Source organism: Microtus oregoni, unplaced genomic scaffold (genome assembly GCF_018167655.1).
Source record: "Microtus oregoni isolate MIOR12 unplaced genomic scaffold, Mior012 000005F_ref0000423, whole genome shotgun sequence".
Classification (NCBI taxonomy): domain Eukaryota; kingdom Metazoa; phylum Chordata; class Mammalia; order Rodentia; family Cricetidae; genus Microtus; species Microtus oregoni.
Genome location: NW_024543064.1, coordinates 18221024 through 18244411, shown reverse-complemented (window position 1 = coordinate 18244411; position 23388 = coordinate 18221024). Strand labels below are relative to the sequence as shown.

The 23388-nt window shown below is 47.3% G+C and overlaps 2 protein-coding genes across 2 annotated transcripts in view; one reads left to right on the top strand and one right to left on the bottom strand.

Moving 5' to 3' along the window:
- Rhce (Rh blood group CcEe antigens) overlaps positions 1–2984 on the top strand; it is a 28810-nt gene extending 25826 nt beyond the window's left edge. The window contains exons 9-10 of the mRNA XM_041652655.1: positions 1209–1282; positions 2769–2984. Of these exons, the coding sequence (XP_041508589.1) occupies positions 1209–1282; positions 2769–2795 (101 nt within the window). The 3' untranslated portion in view covers positions 2796–2984. The remainder of the gene's footprint in view (positions 1–1208; positions 1283–2768) is intronic.
- Positions 2985–4876: 1892 nt separating this feature from the next.
- Positions 4877–20974, bottom strand: Tmem50a (transmembrane protein 50A). The gene is made up of 7 exons (XM_041652304.1): positions 20855–20974; positions 19504–19608; positions 15839–15951; positions 12417–12484; positions 10619–10711; positions 7349–7409; positions 4877–5309 (listed from the first exon to the last, which is right to left on the bottom strand). The coding sequence occupies exons 2-7, from the start codon at positions 19594–19596 to the stop codon at positions 5264–5266; spliced, it is 474 nt and encodes a 157-aa protein (XP_041508238.1). The 5' UTR covers positions 19597–19608; positions 20855–20974; the 3' UTR covers positions 4877–5263.
- Between the last annotated feature and the right edge of the window lie 2414 nt (positions 20975–23388).

The window sequence follows — 23388 nt, the reverse complement described above, 5'->3', positions numbered from 1 at the left end:
TGTGTAATTTCGGAGCTAGAAAGGCATTCAAGAGGCCACCTGCTGCCAATGAGGCCCAAGAAGGCGGGACCCTCTGTGGAGTTTTCAAGTGGGGTGGCGGTGTCCTTGGGCTCAGGGGGAGTGACTGCACCCAGCTTTGCCTGGAAGGCCAAGGGATCCTTTCTGCCCCCAAACCTGCCTCTCATTCCCCAAGGGCACCCTTAGACTACTTTACTCAACAGACGCACATCCGATTTCACCTATGACCCAGTTACTCTAGATAACAGGGACTGAAGAAATTCTCCAGCCTGGAATTTGTTGGAGTCAAAAGAGCACAGAGGGGGACTGGAGAGATGGCTCAGTGGTTAAGAGCATTGCCTGCTCTTCCAAAGGTCCTGAGTTCAATTCCCGGCAACCAGATGGTGGTTCACAACCACCTGTAATGAGGTCTGGTGCTCCCTTCTGGCCTGCAGACATACACACAGACAGAATATTGTACACATAATAAATATTTTTTTTAAAAAAAAAGAGCACAGAGGGAATGCGGCTCGCACTTTGAGAGCGAAGACCAATTGGCCTTCCTTTTGCTCCCTCCTAACACAACAGGGAACTGGTGATTAAAAACAACCCAGAGGACTGGAGAGGCGGCCCAGCAGCCAAGAGCACTGGCTACACTTGCAGAGGACCCAGGTTCAATTTCCAGCACCGACGTGGTGCTCACAGCTTCACAACCATCCCTAACTTCAGGTCCTGGGATCCAACAGCCTCTTCTGTTGTGGACAGCAAGGGCTTCGCTCTCCATGGTGGCTCCTGTGCCACCTCCCTCAGTTGTGCCAGGGCCCTTTGAGTCTGTCTTGGGGAAGGTATCAGAGCCACACCCACTGGAAACTGCTGGGTGTGACCTCAGTCCTGCTGGGAACTCTTGCCCTCATGGTTCCTTAGGAGATAGCTATAGGATGAATGGAGCTACAAGGACCCACTGAGCTTGCTTTGTCTGACGGAGGGAAGATTTAGTGCTTTGTTTTGTTTTTCCAGACAGGGTTTCTCTGTGTAGCCCTGGCTGTCCTGGAACTTCCTCTGTACACCAGGCTGGCCTTGAACTCAGAGATCCACCTGCCTCAGCCTTCAGAGTGCTGGCATTAAAGGCGTGTGCCACCACCACCCAGCTTGTTTCAGTGATCTTGAGATAACAATGAGCTCTCTATATTAACACCTGTCATTTGTTTAAGGTTGGCTCCTAAACATCAAAATATGGAGGGCTCCCCACGCCAGCAAGTACTTTGATGATCAGCCCTTCTGGGAGGTAAGATTTTTAGGTTATTAACAGGATAGATTTATTTTTATTTATTTATAGTGTGTGTGTGTGTGTGTTCACATGTGTGTGTTCAAGGAGATCAGAGGATAATTCATGGGAGTCCCCTTCAGGTGCCCCAAGATTAAAGATAAGAAAATAGAGGCCCATTGGAGATTAAGTCACTTGTTCAAAATGGCAGAACCAATCAAGGGCACAGAGTATGTTTGGTTCTAAATGTGTAGCAGGCCTCTGCTGGAGAACCGTCTCCAGACACGCATGTCACCATGTGACCATCTCACTTATTTCCTGTAGGAACGCGGGCCAGGAGCTGCCTGCGGCTCCTGAAGTCATATAAACACCACATAGAAAAAACCAAATTCAATTCGCTTTTGCTTCTGTAGTAGTGAGTCCCTGCCCCTGGAGGTATTACAAAAACAAAAACACGTAAAGAGCTACGTGAAGCTGGGTGTAGTGGCCCAGCCTGTGATCCCAATGGTGAGGAGGTTTAGAAGGAGGATGGCAGGTTCAGGGATAGCTCTGGCTACATAGCCAGACTCTGTCTCAAAATACAAAAAGGGGTTGGAACGGGGAAGAGATTTGCTGCTCTTACAGTGGTTCTGACCTCTCCGCACACTGCACACATGTAGTGCACAAACAGACAAACACGCACACATGAGTGGACATGAGTGGTTAAGAGCACTGGTGTTCTTCCAGACGACCTGGTTTTGACGTCCAGAACCTACTGGCAGCTCACAACTGTTGGCAGCCATTTCTAACTCCAATTCTAGGGATGCGATGGCCACTTATGGCCTTCACAGGAGCCAGGCATGTGCATGGTACAGACATACCAGCAAGCAAATCCTCCAAACAAATAAGTTAAAATTTCCTTTTTGAGCCAGGCAGTGATGGTGCACCACCTTTTTTTTTTTATATTTTATTTATTTATTTATTTATTATATATACAGTGTTCTATCTGTGTGTATGCCTGCAGGCCAGAAGAGGGCACCAGACCCCATTACAGATGGTTGTGAGCCACCATGTGGTTGCTGGGAATTGAACTCAGGACCTTTGGAAGAGCAGGCAATGCTCTTAACCACTGAGCCACCTCTCCAGTCCCTGTGGTGCACCACCTTTAACTGGGAATCCCAGGATAGTCGGGGCAGTTACACAGAGAAATCCTGTAGACCAGGCTGGCCTCAACTCAGAGATCCTCCTGCCTCTGCCTCCTGAGTGCTGGGATTAAAGGAGTGCACCATCACCACCCAACTGATTTTTTTAAAGAATTAAAAATTAAAAATAATTTAACCACACACACACCAAAAAACAAACAAAAAACAGAACGAGAAATATAGATCTAAGATCTCTCCTAACTTAAGATCTGAAAGTGACAGCTGCCTTTAATCCTGGCCTACTCTACAGTGAGTTCCAGTTTAGCCACAACTAACACAAACTGTCTCAAAACCCACGTAATAAAATGTCTGCTTTGCCTTGACAGTTCCCTCACTTGGCTGTTGGGTTTTAAGCAGAAACATCTGAGAATGAGGCCGAGCGTGGAGCTGCCCCTCTCCGTGTGTTCCCTTCGCACAGGCAACATGTGTTACAAGGAGGTCTTCCAAGTGGTGATTTAAGTTTAAACAATGTGTCTGGTTTCATGACAGATACCGTCAATACTGGTGGCTGCAGACACCTCATTAAAGTTCTGGCCCGTTCTGTCGACAACTGTTTGCTTCTTTTCACACTTAATGAAGCCGCCACCCAGGTGGTTAACTGCTGGCTACAGCAGCACAGGAAGTGATGGGCAATACGAAAACTAAGAACCTCACGACTGGTCACTGCACACACGCTTTGGACCCAGCAGTTTTACAAGGTCCTCGGAATCCCCCAGACTGTACTGTGGAGCTGGTTATGGGGTGGGGGGGGTGCAAGCTCTCAAGTTCCTAAGAGGACTCAAATCCATCATCTGTGGATTTGTGATGTCATGGAGGATGACACCAAAGCAGTCTTTTTGGTGTCCTGACAAGCAGACATCATTCGGTCCCATGGCCAGTAGGTCCACACACCTAAGCCATCTATGACACCAATCACGGCTCTCACTGGGCAAGTGCAACAGCCCAGTGAAGGCCAAGACTTCAAGCTCTGCTCCGAAGAATCTGCAGCATATTGTGTGAGGTGGGAGCTGGGGGGTGGGGGTGGTGTGAGGCCAATAGTTACAGTGAGGGACAGACTATTAGCGTCTCTGGCAGCTGGTCTGTGTAGCGTAACCAACCCTGGGGTGCGCTGAATTTAGGTTAGCTGTTGAGAGGTAAAATGAAACACACAATTCAAGTCATTATCAAAACAAATTGTCAGATAGGTGGTGGTGGCGCACACCTTTAATCCCAGCACTTGGGATGCAGAGGAAGGCAGATCTTTGTGAGTTTGAGGCCAGCCTGGTCTACAGAGTTCCAGGACAGCCAAGGCTCTGTAGAAAATCCTATCTCAAAAAAATCAAAAACAAAACAAATTGTCACCTGAGCCAGAGACTGTCAAGTCCTAGAAATTGTCACCTAAGAGTGTCAAGTCTGTACCCATCAGGACCCTGTTACAGCTGGTCTGTGCTGTTATTCGGCTTCTCCAGTGCACTCCTGTTCTCTGGCAGGCCCAGAAGCCCCACTCATGCCTAAACTATTGCCAGTTTCTCTTTTCCTTCTGCTTATATTTATTTCACACGGAATGTCTTCCTGTGCCGCAAGCTTTTGTTTCTTTGGTTTCTTCTGGGCTGTCATTCTCTGTGCGGCCTCCTCTCCTGGCTCCAGGAAGTTTTGTCCTTCTCAGCAAGGGGCATCTCCATTGGCTGGGGAGCTGCCGTGCAAGTTAACCGTGTAAGTCCGGTGCATCTTGGGTGTTCATTTCTCCTGGAAATCTTGAAGGACTGAAGAATCTACGTCCCAACCCTTGAGTTCTGCAGTACTCTGTTTTTAAGTAAGCACAGTAGAAAGTCTGGGCCACTGACTGGGTCCAGCCCCACACTCCTGGACACCCCTACCAATTCTTCCATTTTCCTGCCAGGATGGCACATATCACATGTGAAAGGTGCTACCTTTCACATAGCCAACAGTCGGGCAGTACAGGTGCTCTTAATGGGAACACAGATCTGACGCTCTTACACGCTCTGAAGGGTCTTCTGGTTCAAAAGAGTCGTGAACCATTTTCACAGGCTGTAGCGAGCTGCGTGGTATCACACCTGATGGAGATGTATAATCAACTCCTGACCTATGCTATTATCAAGCAATGATCATCAGCTGCCTGCATATACGTGAACCTATGGGCAGTGCCCACCTGGCAATCCGGGATTGGCAGCCCATGCCTACTTAAGGGCTGGGGGAGGTTTGCCCGAGGAGAGAGAGAGGTCAAGGGAATAGAGGAAGAGAGAGAGAGAGTGAATAAAGGTCCTGGAATAAACTGCAGTGAGAAGAGCTCCGGTGGTCGCGTCATTCCTTGCGGGACGAGGGTGGCCGTGACAACAGGCCATCTTAATTTACACGCTAAGGAAGCTGCAGGACATCCTGGCAGAACTACACAAACCATACCCATGGTACCAAGAGAAAAACTCTGACCACTGAATAGTTTTTAATAACAAGAAACGTTTATACGTCATTCCACATCGGACACAGAAGAGGGCGCGCTCAGTAAACAGACACTTTGGATCCCAGAGCAAATCCTCACCCCAAGGACTCTACCACTTCTCCATAATTGGCTCTTTAGACCATGATAGAAGCTGACAAAGTTACTCACGTCAATAGTTTCCTTTCCCATTGCAAAAGCGGACCGGGTCACGGCACACCAGACTGTTGCAGAGTACATAGGAGCTCTCATGATTCTAGCATTATACAATTTTAAGCTGAGATTGTACTCAGAAATAAGTTTAGAAAACAGTGTTACAAAAGACTGGGTGAGCGGTGAAGAAAAAACAATCCCAGGCAGGGGGGCCGTGCTGCGAGGCAAGGGTCTTCACTGCCACAAGTCCTCCGTGCGGCCGAACTTAAAAACCAGCCCTCTGTGGACAGAGCAAGAAGGACAACATGACTGTCTGGAAAGACAGGAAGCATATGACAGACGAATCATCCAAAATGCACACACACCGTCTTAGAGACATGATTTCTTTATACTGCTAGACTGCTACTTGCTGTCATTGTCCCCAGACCTGAGCTCTTACTGCTGAGGCTTCTGAAAAGCCAGCCAGTGTTTGGTAGTGATCATTAACTACTTGATCCAACAAGACTTTTTGGGGTGTGAGCAAGGGATGGAACCTAAGGCCTGGGGTGAGCATGCTAGCGCTGATCTCCAGCCCCACCCATACACCTTCCTGGGCTGTCCTGCTGTGCTAGGCCCATACAGATAAGCATACACACAGTCCTGTCCTCAGCCCCTCTGATCTGATAACACATGGCAGGCACTTCAGCGGGTGGCAGGCACAATACCAAACCCCAAGGAAGCCTGAAACATGTAACTCATTCTCCTTGAACGAGTTCAATTTTTTGTTTTTGTGAGATGAGGGTCTCGTGGTATAGTCTTGGCTGGCAAGGAACCTACTATATATAAACGAGGCTATCCTTGAACTCATGGCAAACCTCCTGCCTCTGCCTTTCAATGCTAAGATTGTAAGCACAAATCACCATGCCTTGCTGTCATTTTTTGAATTTGTTTGAAAATGGTTCAGCCAAAAGCAGGGCAATGGCTCCATGGGTAAAGTGTGCACTGAGAGCCTGGCGACCCGAGTGCCCGGAACCTACGGAAAGCTGAAAAGAGCGGCGAAACCACTGTGAAGGTTGAAGGTTGTCCTCTGACTTCCGTGTGTGTGGTGGCAGGTGCACACATGCACACACGAGAGTAAGAAGTAACTAATTAAAGAGGAGCCAAAGGATGGCGTATGTGAAATAGCTCTGACTGATAAGCAGGAGTTCAATGAGCTGCAGTGTGATGCTGCTACCTTATGTTAACTTGACACACGCGAAATAGTCATCAGAGAGGAGGGAATCTCAGTTTTAAAAAATGCCTTCATGCTGGACAGTGGTGACACGTGCCTTTAATTTCAGCACTCGGGAGGCAGAGGCAGGTGGATCTCTTTGAGTTCAAGGCCAGTTTAGTCTACAGAGCAAGTTTTAGGGCAGGCTCCAAAGTTTCACAGAGAAACCGGTCTAGGAAAACAAAACAATACAAAAATGCCTCCATAAAACTGGGTTGTTAATGGGCGGTAGTGGCACAGACCTTTAATCCACAGGCAAGTGGATCTCTGAGTTCAAGGCCAGCCTGTTCTACAAGGGCTAGTTCCAGGACACCTAGTGCTGTTACACAGAGAAACCATGTCTTAAAAAAACAAAACAAAACAAAAGGCCTGGATCAATAGGCAAGTCTGTAGGGCATTTTCTCAATTAGAGATGGATGGGAGAAGATCTAGTCCATTGTGAGTGGTGCCATCCCTGGGCTGCTGGGAACAACCCTACCTGTCCTGGAACTCGCTCTGTAGACAGGCTGGCCTCGAACTCACAAAGATCTGACTACCTCTGCCTCTTGAGTGCTGGGATTAAAGGCGGGCATGTACTACCATGGCCTGGCAGTTCTGAGCTGTATAAGAAAGCAGGCTGAGTAAGCCATGAGGAGCAAGTCAGTAAGCGTCACTCATCCGTGGCCTCTGCATCAGCCCCTGCCCCCAGCTTCCTGCCCTGTTTGAGTTCCTGTCCTGATTTCCTTCAAGGACAGTGATGTGGAAGTATGAGTCAAATAAACCCTTTCTCCCCAGGTTGTTTTGGTTCTGGTGTTTCATCACAGCAATGGCAAACCTAACTAGGAAGCGGTGGCAGAAATAAGAGCTAGTGGGACAATGAACAAGATACTTTTTGGTGAGGAATCCACACCTCAGAATTCGAATGCCAAGAAGCCAAGGGGTGAAGGCTGAGGGATGGAGGCCAACGGTAGTGCTAATGCCTAGCATGCGTGAAGCAGGGAAAATCCTGCCTAGTGGTACACACTTGTAATTCCAGCTACTTATGAAGCTGTGTTCAGTATAGGTTACAAAGACTGAAAATCAGAACTTACCCAAAAAAAATGAAGGCATTCTGGAAAAATACAGCAATTCCAGGATATACTGTGGACTTTTCTGTAAAAACAATTGTGATATTTAGAGGTTTACAATTGCTGAACAGAGCCAGGCAGTGGTGGCACAGGCCTTTAATCCTAGCACTCGGGAGGGAAAGGCAGGCAGATCTTTGTGAATTTGAGGCCAGCCTGGTCTACAGAGTGAGTTCCAGGACAGCCAGAATGCTACACAGTGAAACCCTGTCTTGGAAAACTAAAAATAATCTCCGAACAATTAGTCCAGTTAGACTAGCAAACACCAGCTTTCTTGCCTACCATAACTGATGGCTTCGGCAGCGGTGATGGGGAAGCTAAATGACATAATACGTAACAGGCAGCATTGATTGGCTCAGTAAATGACAGCTCCCTCTGTTCAGTAATACTACATCCTGAGGGCACATTATACACAAAGGACATCGTGAAACATGCTGAGGATCCTGTAGAACAGAACTGACAATTGTCTGGCCCTCAGGGAGCTGCACCACCTTCCCTTGGAACAACCAGAAGACAGAAGCAACCCAAGAGAGGGAGTGGGACACGTGGAGACATTAGACCCGGAGGCCAGGAAGATCCCAGGAAGAGCAGACACCATAGCAGAGGAGGGGAGGAGCAGAAGAACAGAGGACAAAGGCCCCTGAGGCTGCTGGGTAGGAGAAGTGAGGACAAGGAGGTGAGAGGCCAGGCAATCATGGGGGGGGGGGGATGTGACTTGAGCCACCGTATCCTAATAGGATCCCTCTGCAGGGAAAGGGAGAGGCAGGAAACTGGCTAGGAAGTCCTTTCAGGAAAGCAGGAAGAGACTGTGGTGACAGTCATGGAGATGCCAAGAGGTAGCTATGAGGAGGACAGGGTCAGGATACTGCACCCCAGATTGGATGCTCAGCGTGAGAGAAAGGCACCTTTTTTGACAGGCCCTGGTTGGGGGCAGCAGTGATAGGCCTACACCTCTGAAAAGACAGAGTAACCTCAGCTAAGGGGAGATACTGCAGGGCCCTGTGGGGACCCAGAGCGCAGGTCTCAGCAACCTTACCCCCAGGCTGCCCGAGCCCAGAGGCACAGACCACTGTCAACTCTTTCCATCCCAAAACAGCCTCAAGTTTTGTCTAGTTCTCTATTACTCCATGTTAACAGACATTACAGCCGGGCCTTGTGCCCTTAATCCCAGCACTCGGGAGGCAGAGCCTGTGGGATCTCTGTGAATTTGAGCCAGCCTGGTCTACAAAACTGTGGAGGCCCAAAGAGGACAAAGGTCAGAGAGTTTGGGACTTGTTTTTAGTTCATTCAAAGTTATTGTGCTTCTAATAAAGGTCCCACCTAGTTGTAAATCAGAGTTCTGCTCTCTCAAGGCTACTGTGAACAGCTGTGGCTAGTTGTCAGCACCCCCTCCCCAAATAGGGTAAAGTAATTGGTTCCCTTAAACAAAAGTCTAAGGATCCAACTAAGTTCAAGTTCCCTTTCCGGAAATAACTTGGGATTCCACCCAGGGAGTGGTTTGCCTACAGTGTTTGGTCTAGAGCGTGAGCAAGGAAGACAGCCGTGACTTTCAATCTGTGTGTTAATGCAGTCTTTTGTCTTACTCCTACCTTTTGGGATCAGGGGTATTAATCAGTTGGAAATTAAATGTTGGCGAATTTTCAGTACTCACTGAAATTCCCTCCCGATACTATCCTATATGTTTCTGCATTTTATTATTTCATTCAGGTCTTTGTATTCTTTACTATATTTCTAAATTCCCACGCCTCCACTCTACAAGAAAGGTATTTTTGTTGAGGCTGGCCCCTGACGCAAGAGTAGTTCCAGAAAAGGCTCCAAAGCTACAGCGAAACCCTGTCTCAAAAAGACAACAAAACAAAAAAAATTACCACCTTCAGGTATAGTGGCAAATGTCTTTTAGTCCCAGCCCTCGGGAGGCAGAGGCAGGCAGATCTCTGTGAGGCCAACCTGGGCTACATAATGAGACCATGTCTCCTAACAACAACACTAATAAAACCAATCAACCAAATCAGGCGAGGCTGGTCCAAGCTCTGCCAGGCAGTCTGTTTCCACTCCCCTAGCTCTGGTCTATTTATCTGGATTACTAAAGATGTTTTCTATTTTTCTAGGTCCCTCAAGTGGAATGTCAGCCCAAGGTCTTTTCCATGCCTTAACAGTGCATGCGACTGTTAATCACTTTTCCTATGTAACATCGCATCATCAAGGAGGCATAACCGAATAAAATGTCGGTTAAATGTGGCAAACACAGGTAACCTCAGCTCTGAGGCGGTAGAGAAGGAATCGCTAATTCCAGGCCACCCTAGGCTACACAGCAGGAACTTACCCTGGGTGTGATGGGGAACATCTATAATTCCGGAATTTGGGAGTATGAGTGAGGCAGGAGGATAGATGGGAATCTAAGGCCAGGGCTACACACCGAGAGTCTATTTCACCAAAATAAACAGAAACAAACAACCAAGAAACCCAAAGGCCATAAATTAGCTCAACGGGGAGAGTGCTTGCCTCCAAAGGCCGGGGGCTCAATGAGCACTTTAATGGGATGTTAGAGTTCTGCAGAGATGAAGTGATACCTCGTCACTGACAGCTGATGTAGGGCGACCGTGCAGACCCAATGACACATCACGAGTGAGCTGACCCAATCAATGAACAAATTCAACCGTGGATTCAAATTCTGGGACCAGTGAGAGTGGCGGGGCGTGCGGGGCTGGGCAGGTTTGCCCTCTCTGAAGGAGGTGGGGCATGCGGGGGTGGGGCTGGGCAAGCAGGCCCTCCCTGGAGGAGTGGATCGTGGAGAACAAGCTTTTGAAGGCCTGTCTTGGCCCTGGCTCATTCCTGCTGGCCCTCATTTCCTGGCTGTCGCGCTATGAGCATCTCTGATACACTAAGCCATCCCCTCCTACTGCATCAACACCAGGGCCATAGAGCCAGACGCTCCTGAACTGAGCCAAGACAGGCCCTCTCTTTTTAAGCTGCTCCTCCTGGGTCACAGGACTTAAGATTCTACTCTAGAGTGGAGAGCAGGGCGTAGAGTTGTATCCCAGTCCTTCCAAGTACCATGTTGGAAGAAAAAAAATGCAAAGTTATCTATTGATGGGAAGAGAGACATCTCAAGGTAAAATAAATTGCAATAGTTGGTTCATCTACATAAAATACATTGTTTAAAAAAGTTTATCCTAAAGTAGACAGTTTTGACGATTAATGGAGCCAGCATGAGATTAAAATATAGCATTTTCTTACCCTTGGCAACATAACCTCCAAAGAGAATCCACATGGACGCAATCAGGGAACCGAAGGCCAGCATGAAACCTATGAAGAGCCAGATGCGAGCGCCTGCGAAGACGACACGTTAGCATGGCTGCTCTGCAACCAAAGGCCACGATGAATGTGTGGGCATGCCTGCGATCCCAACAATTAGAGGTAAGAGTGTCTGAAGCTCAGGGCTAGCCTGTGCTACATAAGACTCTGTGTGGGCATGCCTGTGATCCCAACAATTAGAGGCAAGAGGGTCTGAAGCTCAGGGCTAGCCTGTGCTACATAAGACCCTACCATAAAAGCGACAAAAGGGCTGAAAGGGGACCGCAGGTAAAGGAACTTGCTGCCAAGCTGATGCCACAGTTGGCTCCCAGGGATCCAAATGGTAACATGAGATAACTGACCCCACTAAGCTGTCCTCTGACCTCCATACACACACCATGGTGTGTGCACACCACCCTCATTCCTCCCCCACGTATGGGTGGCTGAGGGAGAAGGAATGCCAGCCTGAGCTGCACAGTGAGATGCAGGCCAGCAAGTACTACAGAAACTCTGTCTTACAAACCAAACAAACAAGAAAACACATAGAGCACACGCATACACTCGTACACATGATGTAATATACACACACACAATAGAAACAAACAAATATACACCTGGTGGTGGTGGCGCACACCTTTGGTCCCAGCACTCAGAAGGCAGAGGCAGGTGAATCCCTGTGAGTTTGAGGTCAGCCTGGTCTACAGAGCAAGTTCCAGGATAGGATCCAAAGCTACACAGAGAAACCCTGTTGCGAAAAACCAAGAAAACAAACCAAACAAAAAACAGAGAACTTGAGTTCAATTCCCAGCACCCACATGGCAGCTCACAACTGTCTGTAACTCCAGTTCTAGGGGACCTGACACCCTTATACAGACATACATGCAGGCAAAACACCAAAGCACATAAAACAAATAAATTATTTTAAAAACAAAAAAAAAGGTGGCACACACCGGTGACCCACACACTTGGGGCGCTGAGGCAGGAGGATCAGAACTTCAAGGCCATCCTTGGCTACAATGGGAAGTTTGAAGCTAGCCAAGGCTACCTGAGGAATTGTGTCAAAGCCAGGCAAGGGCCAGTGAGATGTCTCAGTGGGTAATGTGCTTGTTATGCAGGTCTGAAGACCCGAATGGCAATCCCTGAACCTTCTTATATAGCTAAGCTCAGAGAAGGCTCAGCAGGTAGGAACACTGCTGCTCTTCTGGAGGACCTAGGCTTGGTTCCCAGCATGCACATGGAGATCTAACGTTCTCCCCTAGCCTCTGCAGTCATCAGGCACGCATGCGGTGCACGGACAACCATGTAGGCAAAGCCTCTGCACACATTTTAAAAAATGGTCTAAGGTTATAATATATAAATATATTTCAAAAGGCTAATGCAAGCCAGGTTGAGTGACGCACATCTCTAGATCCAGGTCAGCCACGACTACAGAATGAAGACCCTGTCTAGAAAGACAAACAAAAAGTGCTAATACAACCACATACAGGTAGTTTAACGTGCTGCGGATTCTGTGTGGCAAACACCGCCAGCCCCTTGTTCTCTGCTGCAGCCTGGAGACACCTAAAACTGCTATTATTATTGCTGAGGTCACATACTCAAGCCTGGTATGTTCTGCACTCAGTCTGCTGTGACCTATGCCTTGGCATCCAGCACCACCCCATCCTAGGCCAGGACCCAAGCAGCCCGACAAGCACCATTTCAAGGAAGAAAGATTTGCAGAAAGATGCCGGTGCCCAGTTACCTGTCTGGCCCAGACAGCCTTCGCTGTAGCTGTCACCTCTCACTTGTCCATTCGATACTGCGTTAATCCTGTGGGAGGAGAAGCAAGAAGTCAGGGCTTTCCCTCCAAGGAGAAGCCGTCTATAACAACAAATTATTAAATGCAATAAGCTAGGGCTGCCCAAGCTCAACATGAGGCCTCCTAAGTCTTGAGTCCCTTCGAGTGAAACACGTCCTGGAGCCGTAGTTATGGTCTAGACTGGAGGAGTGGTGTCGCTTTAAAGCTTCCAGCCTAGCTGGGCAGCGGTGGCACATGCCTTTAATCCCAGCACTTGAGAGGCTGAGGCAGGTGGATCTCTGTGAGTTCGAGACCAGCCTGGTCTCCGGAGTGGGTTCCAGGACAGCCAGAGATAAACAGAGAAACCTGATCTCAAAAACTCCCCCCTCCCCCCAAAATATATGTATGTATCTACATACATACAGTATAGCCAAGTGGTAGTAAGACAAGCCTTTGATCCCAGTACTTGGGAGGCACAAGCAGGTGGATCTCTATGAGTTCGAGGCTAACCTGGTCTACAAAGTGAGGTCCAGGACAGCCAGAGCTGTTACACAGAGAGACCCTGTCTCAAAAAGCCATAAATAAATAAATAAATAAAATATAGTATAAAATAAATCTTGCGAGGTTCCTGTATCTAGTGGGTGTATTTTCACCTCCCCCTGGCACAGCCTGCCTGTGAGCTGCAGAGAGAGAAGGAACAAGAAGACCACCCGTAGAGATGAAGAGTGCTTTGACTTAACCTGAGACTGATACAGGTGTACAAAGAAGCAGGAGGATCATAATGTTCGAGGCCAGCTTGGGCTATATACGGAGACTTCTCAAACCTCAACTGCACCCCCCCCGCCGTGAGCAAGGAAGGAAATATATATGAGAAAGACAGGAGGCTGGGGAATGTTTGCAGATGAAGGTTCTCGGCATGTGTGGAGCAGGGGGAAAGCAGAGAGGATCTCGCACTCAATCTGCACGGAGAAGCCTCAGTGCAGGGCTGGGAACGGAAGGCTTAGTGAGCAGGGGGTGGGAACAGGGTCATCAGAAGGTCTGTGGACATAAGAACAAATTTAGCCTGCTTTCCCGGCACCTGCAAACTTTCCCTGAATTTGTCTGAATTTCCTTAAAGATCATAGAATGTTTTAGGTCTATGAACGATGAAGCCCCTGTCACACCGTCATAAACAAGGACCCATAATCACACATGGGGAAAGGATAAGGGCATGGCTATGCCAGAGTGCTTGCTTGGCATGCTCAAGGCCCTGGGTTGCATCCCAAGCACCACAAGGAGGTTGTGCGCACACACACAAGCATGCACACACAAATACACACATGTGCGCATGGAAAGACAACAACAGCAGGGTGTGGCAGTGTCCCAGTAAAACTTGATCTGCAAACTAGATGTGCTCATAATTTGCCAATCCCTCTGGCCTATAGTGGGCCATGCCACTACTTATCCTCATAAGCAGGGAATGTTATGGGGAGAATTCCAGCTGCTGAGAGCTCTGATGCCCAGAGGGAAACCCCCTTTCCTGCGTGTTTAGCAGAACAGCAGGCCCTCACCCACTCATCCAGAGCTGAAGTTCTGACGCAGGACTGGAGCGTTCTCAACCTCCCAGACTGCTCACCTAAGAATGGATGCCAAGGGTTGGCAGATATCTGAGCAAAGGACCACAGCATGGCAAGAAAAGGCCTGTGTGGGGTGCACATATGTAACCCCAGCAACTGGGAAGGTGATGTGTGGAAATTGCCAATCTAGTTACATAGTGGGACCGTGTCTCAAAAATAATTAACGGGTCTCAAGAGGAAGCATTTGTAATATAGGAAACATAGAAGTACAGGAACAAGGAAAAGTCCTTGGAATTCATTCAACAGGATGGGAAGGACCCTGAGGTGATCTGGAATGGGGCACAAAGAGATGAGAATCCATGACAACCTGTCAAACACAGAGGGTCAGTCAGAGAGACAGGAAGAGAAACAGAGTTAATATTGTACAGCTAGAAGGCCAAACGCAAAAGGAAAGGTTCAGACTCTCAGTCACAGCTTCAGTGAGCCTTTCTTTCCTCTCCAGCTCCAACCCCTGTCCAGTTTCCGACCCCTCTCCAGCCCCCAGCCCCTGGCTGGTTTTGTGTTTTCCTATCTGCACCTGCAGTCATTTAAGACACTATCACTTGCCAGGGCGGTGGTGGCACACGCCTTTAATCCCAGCACTCGGGAGGCAGAGGCAGGTGATCTCTGTGAGTTCGAGGCCAGGCTGGTCTACAAGAGCTAGTTCCAGGACAGGCTCCAAAGCTACAGAGAAACCCTGTCTTGAAAACACTGTCCACCTCACTCACCTATGGACTGCTTCTGTTTTAGACTCAAGCATTTCTCTCATCCTGAGAACAGAGGTTGGACAGTGAAACTCAGTAAGTACCTGTGGGAGGCTGAAAAACTGGTGAGGCGAAGGGGAAATTTTAAACTATGTTACAACAGAAGTAAGCTACCGGAGTGGAGAGAAGAAAGAGACTGTCACTTCTTCTCACAAGAGTGACTTGCCAGCCTTGAACTCACAGCAATCCTCCTGTCTCAACCTACACAAGCTCTAGGATTTTTGTCTTCTTTCTTTTAGATTTGTTTTATGGATGTGAGTGTTTTACCTGTCTGTGTGTGTGTGTGTGTGTGTGTGTGTGCGCGCGCGCTTGGTACCAGCACCTGCAGAGGCGGCAAAGGGCACTGGATTCCCTGGAACTGGAGTTATAGGAGGCTGTGAGCTACCATTAGGGTATTGGGAATCAAACCCAAGTCTTCTGCCAGAGAAATACATGATCTTAAACACCGAGCCATTTCTCAATACCCTTTGTCTTGTTGAGATCAGAGCCTTGGTTGGTATGAGACTTTATAAGTAGGCAAGGCTGGCCTGAAATCTTCAGCAATACTCCTGTCTCTCTGTTTCCTGAATGCTGGGATTATAAATTACGAGAGTGTGCCACCGTGCCTGGCTATCTTTCTTACTTACTAGGATTTTATTTCTTTTAAAGATTTATTTACTTAATTATGTATACAGTGTTCTGCCTCCATGTATGCCTGCATGCCAGAAGAGAACTCCAGATCTCATTACAGATGGTTGTGAGCCACCATGTAGTGGCTGGGAATTGAACTCAGGACCTGTAGAAGAGGAGCCAGTGCTCTTAACCACTGAGCCATCTCTCCAGCCCCTAGAATTTTTTTTTAAAGATTTATTTATTTTACGCATGAGTGCTATCTGCATGTACACCTATACCAGAAGGCATCACATCCCACTAGAGATGGTTGTGAGCCATTTGGTTGCTAGGAATCTCTCCAGCCCCACCTACTGGAATGTTAAATTGTGTCTAGGATCATTTCGGTTTGTGATGTTCTAGGTAACCCCGCACTTACATGAGGAAGGCTATGGTTGCTATGACGCCACAAGCATGGTATGAGTGGTTGAAGTCATCCATCTTGGGATATATAACAGCAGCGTCTATGATGATCCACCATCCTGTGAAAAACTAGACAGACAGAATAAGGTGACGTCAGCGAGTCAAGACAGCCACAGCACAGGGGCACTGGAACCAAGAAACCCCTGCAAATGAATTTCCATATTTCCTCAACCATTTCAGCAGCTTCACACTTGCGATCTGTAGGCTGTTTGTCAGCCAATTAAATATCAGGTACCTTAAATCTGCTTTCACTAGTACGTCTTTATAAACCTGCACCAGATTTGGTGACCTAGAAGGGAGTGACCACGTATCACAGAGAAAGGGGAAAGGAGAAGTCAGGTGAGACTGTCCACGCCTGTAAACTGTAGTGCTCTGAGGGCTTCAGGACAATCGCACTGAGTCTGCACTGGATCCCAACGGACAGAAGACACGCCCTGCTGCAGTTCTATGATGTGGGGTGTGGTAGTGCACAGCCGCCCCAGGGAGGTTGAGGCAGGAGGACTGAGAGCAAAGGCAGCCTGGGCTACACAGCGAGACACCCTCCCTGCCCAAACAAGGAGGTCTGTGGAAAGAACCGTGATCACTGAAAGACTCTTAGCTACATCCTGGTATCCTGAAACAACAGGTCTGCAATTCTCTTATTCCTTTTGATGACTACAATGTGGTCATGTGGTGGTTTCTGATGTGATTTTTAAATTCAATTTGAAAACGAGATTATATATTAGCTCAAGTAAATTTTTCTGGTTATTATTTTTTTAAAAAAATATTTATTTAATTTATTTATTATGTATACAGTGTTTTGCCTGCATGTAAGTCTGCAGGCCAGAAGAGGGCACCAGATCTCATTATAGATGGCTGTGAGCCACCATGTGGTTACTGGGAATTGAACTCAGGACCTCTGGAAGAGCAGTCAGTGCTCTGAACCTCTGAGCCATAACCTCTGAGCCAGAGGATAAGAGCACTGACTGCTCTTCCAGAGGTCCTGAGTTCAATTCCCAGCAACCACATGGTGGCTCACAACCATCTGTACTGAGATCTGGTACCCTCCTCTGGTGTGCGGGCGTACATCGAGGCAGAATGTTGTGTACATAATAAATGAATAAATCTAAAAAAAAAAAAAAAAGAAAACCAACAAACAGCCGGGCGGTGGTGGCGCACGCCTTTAATCCCAGCACTCGGGAGGCAGAGGCAGGCGGATCTCTGTGAGTTCGAGACCAGCCTGGTCTACAGAGCTAGTTCCAGGACAGGCTCCAAAACCACAGAGAAACCCTGTCTCGAAAAACCAAAAAAAAAAAAAAAAAAAAAAAAAAGAAAACCAACCAACAAACAAACAACAACAACAACAAAAAAAAACCCCACAACAACAAAAACCCAACTGAATAAGACTCTACAGAATGGCATTAAGTGTACTGTGGATGTAGCTTGCTAGCTGAACATTGTCTGGTGTGCACGAGGCCCTGGCTTCCATCCTCAGTACCACAGGTATAAGATGCTATTAACCGAATTATTGATATTAACCAATAACTTAGAAAGGTTTGAAAGGAAGCTCCTTTCCCACTCTCCCTGCCAACCAAGAGGAACCTTGGGTACCACTATCCTCTGCTGATTTTTAAAGTTATTTTAAGCCATCAAATTGCCTCTTACAGATTACACACAGATATGTGCATTCAATATTTTAAAATATTTGTTATGTATCTGATGTTTTGCCTGCATACATGTCTATCTATGTATCACAAATGTGCCTAGTGTCCATGGAGTTCAGGAGAGGGCATCAAGAGTCCATGAAACTGCATTACAGACGGTTGTAAACCAACATGTAGGTGCTGGGAACTGAATGTGGGTTCTCTGCAAGGGACAAGTCCTCTTAACCCTCAAGCCATCTCTCCAAGCCCTTCATTCAAGGTAGTTTCATATTCATAGACTAAAATTTAAAACCTTTTCAAAATATGAGAGTTTCTAAAATGGTATTAAATGTTGTTATGTGGGGGATGGGGGATGGTTCAGAGGTTAAGAGCACTGACTGTTCTTTCAGAGGTCCTGAGTTCAATTCCCAGCAACCACATGGTGGCTCACAACCATCCGTAATGAGATATGATGCCCTCTTCTGGCCTGTAGCATACATACAGGGAAAACTCTGTATACATAATTAATAAATAAATCTTTAAATAAATAAAAAATAAATAAATGTTGCTATGACTTTGGAAAACTATATGATGATTTCTTTCTAAAAATATGAGAGCCAGGTGGTGGTGTTGCACAATTTTTTTTTTTTTTAAATTTTCGAGACAGGGTTTCTCCATAGCTTTTTTGGTTCCGGTCCTGGAACTAGCTCTTGTAGACCAGGCTGGCCTCGAACTCACAGAGATCCGCCTGCCTCTGCCTCCCGAGTGCTGGGATTAAAGGCGTGCACCACCACAGCCCGGCTGGTGGTGCACATTTTTAATCCCAGTACTCGGGAGGCAGAGGCAAGCAGATCTCAGTGAGTTTAAGGCCAGCCTGGTCTACATAGCAAGTTCCAAAAAATCAGAGACCAGGTAAAGAGAAGACATTTAAAGTTGGGTTTCTAGTCACTGACTTACAATGTCTACCTTCCAGGCCGGAGCTATAGCTCAGAGGCACAGGACTTGCCTTCTATGTGAGGTTCTGGGTTCAGTATCTAGGAAAAGCACTTCTCCTCAGAACAGGCATCGGGTAAGATCTTAAACCATAGTATCAGACTGGATGAGGAATTTGCTATGTAAATAATAATTTTAGCAGGGCGATGGTGGCGCACGCCTTTAATCCTAGCACTCGGGAGGCAGAGGCAGGTGATCTCTGTGAGTTCGAGACCAACCTGGTCTACAGAGCTAGTTCCAGTACAGGCTCCAAAGCCACAGAGAAACCCTGTCTTGAAAAACCAAAATAATAATAATAATAATAATAATAATAATTTTATTTTGCAAATTACCTCTGAGCACTATGTTTTAGGGGTCGAAGTGAAACATACTTGTAATCCAGCATTTGGGAACAAGGAAGAGGCGGGGTCCAAAGTCATTCTTGGCTAGACTAGAGACAACGGGAGCTACTTGAGACCCGGTCCAAGAAAAAAAAAAAATCTAGAGCTTCCTACTACTTTTCCCTACTAAATTAAGGGGAATGTAAACTCGGGATAATCTGAGAAATGGGGTTATCTCTTATGACTGGTTCAGACCTGATTTTTTTCTCTAACACTTTCTCTTTCTTTCTTTCCTTTTTCTGAGACAGTGTCTCACAATTGCTCTGAATGTCCTGGAACTCACTCTGTAGACAAGGCTGGTCTCAAACTCACAGAGATCCGCCTGCTTCTGTCTCCAGAGTGCTGGGATTACAGGCATGTGCCACACCTGGCCCTCTTCAACCCTTTCTTAAACTTATTGTACTCACTGAGAGGAGCCATAACCCATACAATAAATAAATGCATGTTTTATTCAGCCAACTATGAACAAAGCTACTAATACTAACAAAACTCACAAATAAAACATCACTAAGGAAATTTGGTGATCAATTTTTTTTTTTAAGTATCCATTTTAAAGTCCTCACACAATCCGAAAGGTCTATACAGACAGACCAACATAAGGACGGCCAAGCCTCAAGGATACATACTAGAATGCCAGCAGCAACTGAGGCAATGGTGTTCCGCTTCTCTCCCCAGTCCATGCATTCCGAACACCTGGCACCTTCTAGAAACCCAGACATCTTTTCAGGTCACTAAAACAAAACCAACACAACAACATAAAGTACGTCCACTTACTTGCTTCAAACCTGGCGGTGGTCCTGAAAATAACAGCTCATTTACAATCTAATACACATTACAAACTATTTTTACTCTGGCTCTATATATTTCTTCAGAATATATGATATAGCTTTTAGGGAGTGTGTTTGTTACTTCGGATCAAACCTGGGGCTTCACACATGTTGGGGAGGCACTCTACAAATAAATTAAGTCCCCAGCCTGTCCCTGCTCCTAGGTTTGTTGTGTGTGTGTGTGTGGCAGGGTCTTTCCAAGGCTGCTCTCAAACTCTAGATAATCCTCCTGCCTCAGCCTCCCATTGTGCTTGCAATCCTAGCGTGTATGTGGGTTTTTTCATGCCCAGATTAAGACAGGAAATATCAACTGCAGATTTTTTATTTCTACCTCACTTCTTTTACAATATTTCTCCCCCAGGCCTGCCCTCAGACGTCATATCTGTGTAAAGGGCACTCATTTTATTTAATGTCTCTAACTCTGATTCTGATGATGTTTCTACATCCCCCGCAAAAAAAAAAAAGTTCAAATCTGAAATTAATTCAGACTAAAAATAAAGAATGTGCTGTCAAATTACCACAGCCAAGTAAAACTGTCTTAACAAATTACATAAAAACCTCCTTAATGCTCAACTGTGCAGACCCGGCCCGAGAAACACCACGTGATCTTTATTTCACATGATAATGGGAAAACCTGAATTATACACAACCCGCTCACAGTGAATGAACACCCCAAATCCCCACATAACTAACTCCCTTAGGAGTGCGGTTTCAATTTTAGCTTCCTCTAAACAAGCTAAAGGGAAAAACAGGTACACCTTTGTGATGAGTTCGGGTCTGAGAATACACTCGCTTTTTATCTAAAGCTTGGAAAGAAAAGCAACCCACTATGTCTAATTGTCAGTTCACCCCAACGGCTCCACCCGCGTCCATTTTTCGCCGCACAATTACTTGACATCCCAAAGGCAGACCCGCCCTGCAGACTCTAGGGGAACAGGGCGCGGCCAAGCGTGGGCCGGCCGCCCTGCTCTGTCATGGGGTCTGCATGTTCAGCTCTGCAGTTCTGGGGCGAGACCCAAGCGACAGGAAGCGGCCCGGCGTGTCGCGAGCTCAACCGCGGCGGCGGCGTCCAAGAGCAGGGGCGCGGCCCGCATCACAGCGAGTTCGAGCCCGACCCGACCTGCTGCTCCGCCCTCTCGTCCACACTCACGTCCAAGTCTGGAGCCGGGAGTCGCCGTGCGTTCGGTGGCCGCACTTTACTCCAGTTCTGCAAGAAAACAAAACAGCCACAGGGACCAGACTCCCGGATGTCAATGTGCAGACCCCGCCCTCGAACCAGTACGCATGCGGATCGGGGGCGGAGGGCGGGTCCCGGGGCTGGGTCTGTGGGTCACGCCCACCGCGCCGACAAAGTCTGCGCATGCCCGGCCTCCCTCTTCCAGTCCCTCTGGTCACCGTGGGAAATACTAGCGTTGAGCTTGCCTTCTGGGGCCGAGGAAGGGAGGCGTCAATCTACCCTTACTATTTGTTTTAATTTTTTATTACACTTTTATTTATTTTTGTTACTGTGTGGAGGTCAGACAGAACAACCTGCAGGAGTCGGTTCTCTCCATCCACCTTGTGGGTCCCGGGACTCCAACTTAGGTCATCTGACTTAGCAGCAAGCACTTTTACTTGCTGACCCATTTTTCCAGCCCAATGGTGGCTTTAATGAGGCTGGGGTTGGACTGGCTCTGATCACAGGTCTATGCGGGTGGCAGGTAGAGTCAGGTGCCTGAGGCACAGAAGGGAGCGGGTGCCTCATTGCCTGACAGAGCTAGGCAGTAGGGACTCTCCAGTCCATTTTTCCCTTTGATGCATTAAATCTGTGCAGCTTTAGTTGGGGATGTGACATTGGCTGATTGGTCTATTAAACTGTACAGTGTCCTGCTAATCCCCCCCCCCCCCAAAGTGCTGGGGCTGGAACCCAGGGCCCTACTACTCAGTTCTGGTCCTAGCCCCATAACATATTCAGTTTTTAAAATTTCTATATGATGAGTATTTTGCCTGCATGAACATTTGTGCACTGCTTGTGCATCTGGTGCTGGCTGCTTGGACCTGGAGTTACAGCCATTGTGAACAACCATGTTGGTACTGGGAATTGAATCAAGTTGTCCAAGAGAACAGCCAGTGGTCTTAATCACTGAGATATCTCTCCAGCCCCTCCATGACCTATTTTTAAATGGACATGTTTCTTAACCTCTAAGATAAAGTTTTATTGTGACTAATGACTGGTTAATGTCTCAAGACCATGCTCTCTCTGTATGTGTGCGCGCATGTGCGTCCTTGCACGTGTGTACATACGTGTGTGTCTATTTCTCTAACTCTATCTATGGCCCTGCTGAGCATGTCACTGCTCTGGGTCTCCACATGCTAAGCTAGCACTCTATCAGAGAGCCATATCCCCAGCTCAAAGAGATCCCTTCGCCTCTGCCTTTTCTATTTAGCTCTGGCTGTCTTAGAACTCCTTCTTTAGTCGAGGCTGTCCTTGAACTCACAGAGATCTGCCTGTCTCTGCTTCCTGAGTGCTGGGATTAAAGACGTGTGCCACCACCGCTTGGTGAAAGACAGATTTTAATGAAAACTTTTAAAAGAATTTTTTACCAACTCTTACTAAAACGTCTATGAAACCAAGGAGCAGAAGGAAGAGCATCAACCCCTTTTCTCTTTGCGTTGTCTCTACTCCTTTTGGCCTTTCTTTACTGGCTGTATTAGTTACTTTGTGGTTGCTGTGATAAAATACCATGATCAATGCAATTTATAGAAGAGAAAGGTTATTTTGGCTTATAGAGGGATGAGTCCATCCTGGGGGGTGGGTGACAGTAAGTGGCAGGCGTAGTGACTTGAGCAGGAATTTGAGAGCTTACATCTTAAATTTTCCATCACAAGACTGAGGCGGAGCTAGTGAACTTGGAATGGGGCAAGGCTTTGTAATCTCACACTCCATTTATAGGGCCAGCAAGCCAGACCAGAACCATGCAGGTTTTTAATGGCCCCTGCCAGGGACCAGGCCTTAGTTTCAGTTTACTGGAACTGGCTGGAGCTGAGCAAGCAGTTTTTGGGAATCTGAAACCCAGGGGCAACCAGAGGGCACCCCACAACCTGTGTAAGCTTAAGATAATTAACGATCTAAAGATCCCTTTTTCCACCCTGTGGCTGAAAATCTCCTAACCACTGAGCCACCGTCATTGCTATAGCAACCGTAAACTGTTTGCTTAGAGTCACCAATCATTCTCAGGACTAATCTCTCCTCCCTGGAATTCCCCTAACCCGGTTTCAAAAGAGCCTATGAGCTTCTCACAGGGTCGCCGTGTGCTGCCCCAACATGCTGGAATTAATAAAGTGTTCTTGTTTATTGCAGACATGACTGCTGGTCTTTTCTTGGGGGCTTCTCTTAGACCCTAACACACCCCGAGTCATATGCTTTCTCCAGCAAGACTGCCCCACCTAAACACCCAAATAGTGCCACTAACTGGGAACCAAATATTCAGATGCCCAAGACTGTGGGGGACATTTCTCATTCTGTTGTGCAGACCACCACCACTGAAAGATTTCAGTCCACGTGTGTAGGGATAAGTCCCGCCCCTTAGGGGGCGTGTTCGCCTCGGGCTAATGTCTGCCTATAAATTTGGCGAGCGTGCTCCCAGCTGTCTCTTCTGCTTTCCTGGTCTCCACAGGAACGGTGGTTCTGTAAGTCTATTTCTA

Excerpts from the sequence above, each read along its gene's own strand:
- Tmem50a (XM_041652304.1), bottom strand. The coding sequence starts at position 19,596 with ATGTCTGGGTTTCTAGAAGGTGCCAGGTGTTCGGAATGCATGGACTGG. Across the intron at positions 12,485-15,838 it reads GCAACCATAGCCTTCCTCAT|GATTAACGCAGTATCGAATG; the intron begins GTAAGTGCGGGG and ends CTCCTCCCACAG. Across the intron at positions 5,310-7,348 it reads AATGCCTTCATTTTTTTTGG|AGGGCTGGTTTTTAAGTTCG; the intron begins GTAAGTTCTGAT and ends CTCTGTCCACAG.